The following is a 9,884-nucleotide window of genomic DNA, read 5'->3' on the forward strand; positions in this document are numbered from 1 at the left end:
CTCCGTCAGCTGTGCCCCCACTGCATCCTCCTCCCCACCCCCCTCCCTCCTCTCACTCCTGTCACCCCCAGCCCCACCCCTGCCTCCAGGAAGATGCCCCTTCCATCCCCGCCCCTCCCGCTCCTCCCCCTTGATGGCCCCCCAGTGCCCCCCGGCACAGCGTCCCCAAACTTCCTCCCAAGACCTACAAGAGGGAGTCTCTGACCCCCGCCCCCTTTTGGACACCCCCCGCACTGTGATTGGACAGCCTGGACCTCCTGAGGGGGGTGGCACAGCTGATTGGACGGCCTGCTGAGGAGGCAGGGCTTGATGAGCTAACACTACAGCTGATCGGATGAGAACAAACAAAACGATGGATTTAAAGACAAAAAAACATCCGATTGATCAATCAGGGTGTTGAATAAAGATCATGTGCCCTTATTCTGAAAAACAAACAAATCATGTGCCCTTATTCTGAAAAACGAACTGATTGTATCCTCCAGCTGCAGAACTTTGGAGAACAGTCCACAGACTGAAGTGGACTCAGGTGTTGGTGTGTCGAGAGCCTTCAGGTACTGGACCAGAACCAAAGAGGTACTGTTTGGGTTCTGGTGGACCTGGTGATGTTCATGAATGTCTGTTCTTTAAAACAAGGGAATAAAGGTGTTTGTAGACTGAGCTGGACGGACTACAGAACCGCCTCTCTGTCTTTATTCTTATTTACTGACTGATTATTCTCTCATAAGCTGTGTCCCAATGCAGCGGCTGCAGCCTTCAGAGGACGCAGCCTTCACGGTCTACGTAGACCGCGTCCTTTGAACACCGTGGAGGCTGGACCGAGCGGTCCCCGAAATGAGACGGTCTGGTCCACAGATGATTTCCTGTTTGCGTCACCAGCTTTTCGCGCCCCGCCCTTTTGCCGCTTCCGTCTCCTAGCAACCAGCTGCGGTTGTCATAAAAGAGGTAAAGCTAAGTTAAAAGACTAAAATGTACGAGCTGCTATAAATAGCACAGCGGCTCTCGGTAGCGTTAGCTGGTTAGTTAATAGCAGCTCGTAACTTAACCGATCATTTTAACAGCAGTGTGATCTGATCAGGTCCTTTGTTTTTAGTTTTAACACTTGTGTAGATATTCACTTGAGTTAAAACCCAATAATTACATTTAAATGTGAATTCTCCCGTTGATGGTCCACTAGTCGCCATGTCGATAAAATAAAAGAAATCTACTTCACCGGCACGCAATGAATGTTGGGATATGTTGGGATATGTTGGATATGTTGTGATATGTTGTGATATGTTGGGATATGTTGGATATGTTGGATATGTTGGATATGTTGGATATGTTGGGCGGTGAAGGATCCATCAGTTGTATCCTCTGAATCTGGGAAAAGAAGGCCGCATTAGAAGGAGTCTTTGAAACGGGACGTTGTGACGCATCGGTCACAGCGTCATTGGGACACAGCTGTAGTACTGACCTTCTGAGATACACCGTGTGTTCTGATTGGTCGGATGTTGCGTCGTCATCACACCTCTCTGCTCCTGATACACCTTGACTTTCTCCCTCCTTCCAGCCAGAACACATTTACTTTGATTCAAATAATAATAATACAGACTTCATAATGACTCTACTGAGCATGCTCAGGGAGCCTTCCTCTGACCAGGACCAGAGTCTGGGTGATTAGTTTCCATGGTTACTGAGGTCAGACTGATTTCAGGGTTGACGAACAGAATCTACCGGAAAATAAACCTGTTACCATGGAGACAACATCTGAAAACACAAATTTATTTATAATAACTTTTATTTTCGTTAGTATTTGAATAAATTGAATATTGACAGCGCTAACAGTATTTATCTGAAGGGGAACATGCACTAAAAGGCACGCTCACGTGCACTAACATGCAGTAAAGACATGCTCACGTGCACTAACATGCAGTAAAGACATGCTCACGTGCACTAACATGCAGTAAAGACATGCTCACGTGCGCTAACATGCAGGCTCCCATGTACTAAAGACATGCTCACATGCACTAACATGCAGTAAAGACATGCTCACGTGCACTAACATGCTCACGTGCACTAACATGCAGTAAAGACATGCTCACGTGCACTAACATGCAGGCTCACATGTACTAAAGACATGCTCACATGCACTAACATGCTCACGTGCACTAACATGCAGTAAAGACATGCTCACGTGCACTAACATGCAGGCTCACATGTACTAAAGAGATGCTCACGTGCACTAACGTGTACTAAAGACATGCTCACATGCACTAACATGCAGTAAAGACATGCTCACGTGCACTAACATGCTGTAAAGACATACTCACGTGCACTACCATGTACTAAAGACATGCTCACGTGCACTAACGTATACTAAAGACATGTACACTACAGACAGTACATGACAACGTGTACTAAAGACATGCTCACATGCACTAAAGACATGTTCACGTGCACTAACATGCTGTAAAGACATACTCACGTGCACTAATATGCACTAAAGACATGCTCACGTGCACTAACATGCTGTAAAGACATGCACACTATCATGCACTAAATTTCACGTGACCGGCTCTCTGAACAGAGACAGACTTCATTCTGTGATCAGGTCAACGTTCCTCTAGAACTTTGATGATACTTATTGAGGAGTTATTAATGATCTGGATGCTGATTGATTGATTGATTGATTGATTGATTGATTGATTGATTGATTGATTGATTGATTGATTGATTGATCGATCATTGCAGATGATGGTCATTTAAACCTGTGTGTTAGCTGGCACATGATGATTATCTCATCTTTTTCCGCCTTCACCTCCACCCGTCTGTTGACGTAGCAGACCCACTGCAGTGGAGCTAACCGAGGCCCTGCATGACGGATAAATATGACGTTCAGCGTTATTTTGTTCCTTTAAGAGTGTTCCTCTCCGTCTCGCTCTGCTGTGCTGTTATTGTTAGATAACTGCTTTCCTTCACCGTGAACAGAACATCAACTTCACTCATTTATCAGAAAGTTTCTAAACTCCATCATGCTTTCATGCTACACCGCTGTCACTCATCTCAAACTGGAACACCGCTGTGAGTCATGTGGGGGTTTGGGGTTATTTAAGGTCATGTTTATCTCTACCTGCTGACCTAATCCTCTCACAAGAATTCTTTAAATTGATTCTTGAAAACACATTTGAATATTTCTGCAGCTTCAGGTTTAAGTGGTGTCTATAACACAGTGTTAATGTATATATATTTGTATACGGCATCCTTGTAGAGTCCCGGATCATTTATGAAAAATCATTAATGCAGGAATAATGTATGTAGGAATAATTTATGCAGAAACCAAACATCATAAGATAACTTATTCATACTTGGTAGTAAAGGATGTCACCAAGCTGTTAAGGTTAATTTTGTTTATTGATAATATTCTAATATATATAACAATTAGAGAAAATGTTCTGGATTTATTCATTTCATGTCTCTGATGTTCAAACAGTCTAATATTTAATTTCAACAACTGGGGAACAAATCATAATAATACATAAAGATGTAAAAGAGAAATATTAAAAATTGTAAATATTTAAAACATTTTTAGATATATTTTCGGAAAAATTTAAACTTGAATCACTTTAATAGGATAAAGTTGTTTTTATTCTTTCCATGTTTAAAGTTACAACATCTGACAGCTGACATGTGGACACGCCCCTTGATATAAGCCCCGCCCCTGGCGAAAACATCAATCCCTCCATCAGCAGCCGCTCAGACTGAGATTAGGAGTTTAAACCTGCAGAGAAACTTCCCCTCTGAACCAGAAGAAGAAGAAGGAGAAGAAGAAGAAGAAGAAGAAGAAGAAGAAGAAGAAGAAGAAGAAGAAGAAGAAGGAGAAGAAGGAGAAGAAGAAGATGGCCGACTCCACCAGCAGCAGTCACTCTGACTCTTCATCATCATCCAACAACTCCTCTTCCTCCCTCAGAGACCTCACACGTTCAGGTAAAGAACAAAGATTGAACGTCATCAAAGTCTAAACTTTGTCTGTAAAACTAATAATTGACTGTAAACCACATAATTGACTTTAAATATGAATTGTTAAACTAATAGTTGACAGTGAGAACAAACTACTCGCTAGTGTTCGCTTGTGTTTGAGTTAAAGCCGATCACATGATGATGGTTGTTGTTAAATCTGCTGCTGAGCTTCAGCCAACGTTCTGCTGAGAGTTAGGGTTCTATTGTTCTGTTGATCTGCTCAGCTGACTGATATTATTCAGACAAGCTGCTTACGTTCTATGAACCGTTACTGAACTGTAGGAGAACACGTTCTGTAGGAGAACACGTTCTGTAGACACAGTAACGTGTTAGTATTACAGTGACAGAGTGAACGCTGCTGCTGTCTGATCATCATCATCATCATCATCATCATTCTTCCATGATGTCCTCTGCTGTGATTAACATTCCTCATTATTGAGGATTCTGTCTATAACTCATTATTTAAACAGTTCTGCTTTAACGATGTGAGGAAGTTCCTTCTGGTCACATGACACCTCTCTCTCTCTGTCTCTCTCTCTCTGTCTTTCTCCCTCTCTCTCTCTCTCTCTCTCTCTCTGTCTTTCTCCCTCTCTCTCTCTCTCTCCTCTCTCTCTCCCCTCTCTCTCCCCCCTCTCTGTCTCTGTCTCTCTCTCTCTCTCTCTCTCTCCCCTCTCTCTCTCTCTCTCTCTCTCTCTCTGTCCCCCCCCCTCTCTCTCTCTCTCTCTCTCTCTCCCCCCCTCTCTCTCTCTCTGTCTCTGTCCCTGTCTCCCCCTCTCCCTCTCCCCCTCTCTCCCTGCAGCCTTCCAGCTCATCCACTGGAAAGAACCCAAAAAGTCTGCGGTGGCGTTTGGCTCTTCGCTGCTGGTTCTCGTCTCCGTGGCGACGCTCTCTGTCATCAGCGTGGTGTCTTACCTGCTGCTGGCCTGCCTCTGTGTCACCATCACCTTCAGGTGAGGGCTTCACCTGGTCGCTCAACGACCAATCAGAACGCTGCTGGACTGTTTCTGTTAACCAATGAGCTCTGAGCGTCATATCAGCTCATGTCCAATAGATCTTCTTTTAAGGCCTGGTCGTATTCCTCAGGTAGAAAAGCTTAAAATAATATTCCCAAAATCAGCACTGTTAGCACAGTTAGCACAGTTAGCACTGTTTTTAATTTAATTAAGCCTTTATTAGTCCCACAATGGGGAAATTATTTCTCTGCATTTAACCATCCCGGAGGAGCAGTGGGCTGCAACGAAGCGCCCGGGGAGCAACTTGGGGTTAGGTGTCTTGCTCAAGGACACCTCGGCATGTTGCCGGTAGAGGGGTTTGAACCACCAACCTTGTGGTTACGGGACAAGCGCTCTACCTCATGTGCCACAGCCGCCCCGTATCAGTCTGACTGAAGGGAATATTGATCATGTGTGTCTGCTTCCTGTTTGTAGGGTTTATAAATCAGTCATCCAGGCCGTCCAGAAGTCAGACGAAGGTCATCCATTCAGGTAACGGAGCAGTGTTCATCCTGGAACATGAACGTCCTCTGTTCTCCTTCAGTTTCATTCTTTGACCTCCTCCATCCTCCTCCGTCCACCTCCACCAGGTCTCAGTTGGAGAGGGACATCTCTGTGTCCTCGGAGTCCGCCCGGCTGCTGACGGATCAGTCTCTGTTCCATCTGAACTGGTTCAGCAGTCAGACCAGGAGGCTGCTGCTGGTTGAAGACCTGGTGGACTCTCTAAAGGTCAGATTTACACAGAATGTTAGATGGGTTCTATCTAGAATACAGCTGTTTATTCTCTACATGATTCTCTACATGTTCTCTACATGTTTCTGCTGTTGGTTCTCTACATGTTTTCTGCTGTTGGTTCTCTACATGTTTTCTGCTGTTGGTTCTCTACATGTTTTCTGCTGTTGGTTCTCTACATGTTTTCTGCTGTTGGTTCTCTACATGTTTTCTGCTGTTGGTTCTCTACATGTTTTCTGCTGTTGGTTCTCTACATGTTTTCTGCTGTTGGTTCTCTACATGTTTCTGCTGTTGGTTCTCTACATGTTTTCTGCTGTTGGTTCTCTACATGTTTCTGCTGTTGGTTCTCTACATGTTTTCTGCTGTTGGTTCTCTACATGTTTTGCTGTTGGTTCTCTACATGTTTTCTGCTGTTGGTTCTCTACATGTTTTCTGCTGTTGGTTCTCTACATGTTTTCTGCTGTTGGTTCTCTACATGTTTCTGCTGTTGGTTCTCTACATGTTTTCTGCTGTTGGTTCTCTACATGTTTTCTGCTGTTGGTTCTGTTTCTGCATGTTTTCTGTGTTGGTTCTCTACATGTTTTCTGCTGTTGGTTCTCTACATGTTTCTGCTGTTGGTTCTCTACATGTTCCTGCTGTTTGTTCTCTAAGTGTTCTCTGTCCGTTGCAGTTGGCTGCTGTCATGTGGATGATGACGTATGTTGGAGCCATCTTTAATGGCGTCACCATCCTCATCCTCGGTGGGTCTTCATCTTTCTGACTTGTTGATTTAAATGTAAACAAACGTGAACAAACTTTGTGTTCTTTTTCTCGTCCAGCTGACATCATGTTCTTCACCACACCGCTGATCTACCAGAAGAAAAAGGTACCACAGAGTAATGTACCAAACCCGGTAAAAAGAACCTGCTTAAAAAACGAGACAAACATCAGAGAACGTTACCGATGTTTTTAAAAGCCAAAGAACCTCTTTCTACTTCCACGTTCTATAGTTTGTGTCCCACAGCACGCAGCCAAAGAAACGGGCCCCAAACCGCCACAGATTCATAACGATGTTTAGATATGAAAAGTATTGAATTATGTTACTGTTCTAACTTAATGTTCCCTGAAGAGAACATTGTAGTAATACATCAACCTGACAGAGAAATGTTCAGATTCAGATTTGTGTACAAAATATTACAACTAAAATATGATACATTATAATTCTTTAAACTATCCAGAATCATATTAAAATGAAAAGCTCCACGTTGAGAAGTAATAAATGAAATGAGATAAATGTAACCACATTGTGTTCCACTCTTCTTTAAAGTAAACATTTGAATGAAAGACTTTTACTGAGCGCTCTATAAAGTTTTACTATTAATGGTTAGTAGACATACTTCAGAAACATCGTTGAGTACTTCTACTACTGCAAATACGTACATTCCAGATTAGAGGAAGAGTGAAAAGTAAAGATACACAGTTTTAACCGGGTAGAGAACGGAGAAGGGAAGTTGTGTGGGACAATGAAACGTTGATTTATCAGCTGATTATTGATGAATGTTGATCAATAACCCATGCTGCTTACTGACAATCATGTGTGTGTGTGTGTGTTGGCGTGTGTGTGTGTGTGCGTGTGTGTTGGCGTGTGCATGCGTGTGTGTGTGTATATGTGTGTGTGTGTGTGTGTGTGTGCATATGCGTGTGTGCATGCGTGTGTGTCTGTGTGCGTGTCTGCGTGCGTGCGTGTATGTGTGTGCGTGCGTGTGTGTGTGTCTGCGTGCGTGTGTGTGTGTGTGTGCGTGTCTGCGTGCGTGTGCATGTGTGTATGTGTGTGCGTGTATGTGTGTGCGTGTGTGTGTGTGCGTGCGTGTGCGTGTGTGTATGTGTGTGTGTGCGTGTCTGCGTGCGTGTGTGTGCGTGCGTGTGCGTGCGTGTGTGTGTGTATGTGTGTGCGTGTATGTGTGTGCGTGTGTGTGTGTCGTGCGTGTGTGTGTGTGTGTGTGTGTGCGTGTCTGCGTGCGTGTGTGTGTGTGTGTGTGCGTGCGTGTGTGTGTGTGTGCGTGCGTGTGTGTAGTCACAGATTGATCGGTACATTGACTTGATCCGGTCCAGAGTGGAGGAGATGCTGCAGAAGTGAGTTCATATTTTATAAATGTATCTAATATCCATCAATGTGTATTTATACTCTTTTTCACTACCATCCATGTGTATTAATACTCGGTATCAGTACTCTGTGTGTATTAATACTCTGTATCAGTACTCTATGTGTATTAATACTCTGTATCAGTACTCTCTGTGTATTAATACTCGTTATCAGTACTCTGTGTGTATTAATACTCGGTATCAGTACTCTCTGTGTATTAATACTCGGTATCAGTACTCTCTGTGTATTAATACTCGTTATCAGTACTCTGTGTGTATTAATACTCGTATCAGTACTCTGTGTGTATTAATACTCGGTATCAGTACTCTGTGTGTATTAATACTCGGTATCAGTACTCTGTGTGTATTAATACTCGTTATCAGTACTCTGTGTGTATTAATATTCGGTATCAGTACTCTGTGTGTATTAATACTCGGTATCAGTACTCTGTTTGTATTAATACTCGGTATCAGTACTCTGTGTGTATTAATACTCGTTATCAGTACTCTGTGTGTATTAATACTCGTTATCAGTACTCTGTGTGTATTAATACTCACTATCAGTGCCTTTCTGTGTATTAATACTCGGTATCAGTACTCTGTGTGTATTAATACTCGGTATCAGTACTCTGTGTGTATTAATACTCGGTATCAGTACTCTGTGTGTATTAATACTCGGTATCAGTACTCTCTGTGTATTAATACTCGGTATCAGTACTCTGTGTGTATTAATACTCGGTATCAGTACTCTGTGTGTATTAATACTCGGTATCAGTACTCTGTGTGTATTAATACTCGGTATCAGTACTCTGTGTGTATTAATACTCGGTATCAGTACTCTGTGTGTATTAATACAGTATCACTCTGTGTGTATTAATACTCGGTATCAGTACTCTGTGTGTATTAATACTCGGTATCAGTGCCTTTCTGTGTATTAATACTCGGTATCAGTACTCTGTGTGTATTAATACTCGGTATCAGTACTCTGTGTGTATTACTACTCACTATCAGTGCCTTTCTGTGTATTAATACTCGGTATCAGTACTCTGTGTGTATTAATACTCGGTATCAGTACTCTGTGTGTATTAATACTCGGTATCAGTACTCTGTGTGTATTAATACTCGGTATCAGTACTCTGTGTGTATTAATACTCGGTATCAGTACTCTGTGTGTATTAATACTCGGTATCAGTACTCTGTGTGTATTAATACTCGGTATCAGTACTATCACTCTCACTGTGTATTAATACTCCGTATCAGTACTCTCTGTGTATTAATACTCGTTATCAGTACTCTGTGTGTATTAATACTCGTTATCAGTACTCTGTGTGTATTAATACTCGGTATCAGTACTCTGTGTGTATTAATACTCGGTATCAGTACTCTGTGTGTATTAATACTCGGTATCAGTACTCTGTGTGTATTAATACTCGTATCAGTACTCTGTGTGTATTAATACTCAGTATCAGTACTCTGTGTGTATTAATACTCGTTATCAGTACTCTGTGTGTATTAATACTCGTTATCAGTACTCTGTGTGTATTAATACTCAGTATCAGTACTCTGTGTGTATTAATACTCAGTATCAGTACTCTGTGTGTATTAATACTCAGTATCAGTACTCTGTGTATCAGTCACTCTGTGTGTATTAATACTCAGTATCAGTACTCTGTGTGTATTAATACTCGGTATCAGTACTCTGTGTGTATTAATACTCGGTATCAGTACTCTGTGTGTATTAATACTCGGTATCAGTACTCTGTGTGTATTAATACTCGGTATCAGTACTGGCTCTTGCTGCAGTGGGAGGAGCTAACAGACTGATTGTGTGTTTTCAGGCTGAAGGACCGGTTACCTGGAGCTGTGAGAAGAACCAAAGCAGAATGACCACCTGACACACACACACACACACACACACACACACACACACACACACACACACACACACACACACACACACACACCTGGACAGGCTGTGGTTCATTCTCGTCCTCTGATTGGTCCGTTTGTCAGTGAATCACCTGCTGTAATAAAATCCAGAAC

At 42.7% G+C, this 9,884-nt stretch overlaps 1 protein-coding gene across 3 annotated transcripts; it reads left to right on the forward strand.

Annotated features, from left to right (window-relative positions):
• Nucleotides 1-156: 156 nt before the first annotated feature.
• On the forward strand, nt 157-9,872 carry LOC129095712 (reticulon-3-B-like). Of its 3 annotated transcripts, XM_054604267.1 has the most exons (10): nt 157-573; nt 726-942; nt 3,644-3,963; nt 4,796-4,946; nt 5,424-5,480; nt 5,579-5,717; nt 6,391-6,460; nt 6,539-6,585; nt 7,774-7,832; nt 9,680-9,872. In XM_054604267.1, the coding sequence occupies exons 3-10, from the start codon at nt 3,876-3,878 to the stop codon at nt 9,726-9,728; spliced, it is 660 nt and encodes a 219-aa protein (XP_054460242.1). In that variant the 5' UTR covers nt 157-573; nt 726-942; nt 3,644-3,875; the 3' UTR covers nt 9,729-9,872. The 3 variants fall into 3 exon arrangements, with proteins under 3 accessions (XP_054460242.1, XP_054460243.1, XP_054460244.1); XM_054604268.1 differs by lacking the exon at nt 726-942; XM_054604269.1 differs by lacking the exons at nt 157-573; nt 726-942 and adding an exon at nt 3,050-3,060.
• Nucleotides 9,873-9,884: the final 12 nt, after the last annotated feature.

The sequence above is a fragment of the Anoplopoma fimbria genome, chromosome 9 (assembly GCF_027596085.1).
Source record: "Anoplopoma fimbria isolate UVic2021 breed Golden Eagle Sablefish chromosome 9, Afim_UVic_2022, whole genome shotgun sequence".
NCBI lineage: Eukaryota > Metazoa > Chordata > Actinopteri > Perciformes > Anoplopomatidae > Anoplopoma > Anoplopoma fimbria.

Bases quoted from the DNA above. Each gene is read 5' to 3' on its own strand.
- LOC129095712 (XM_054604267.1), top strand. From the start codon at position 3,876: ATGGCCGACTCCACCAGCAGCAGTCACTCTGACTCTTCATCATCATCC. The intron at 4,947-5,423 runs GTGAGGGCTTCA...TCCTGTTTGTAG, and splicing joins TGTGTCACCATCACCTTCAG to GGTTTATAAATCAGTCATCC. The intron at 6,461-6,538 runs GTGGGTCTTCAT...TTTCTCGTCCAG, and splicing joins CGTCACCATCCTCATCCTCG to CTGACATCATGTTCTTCACC.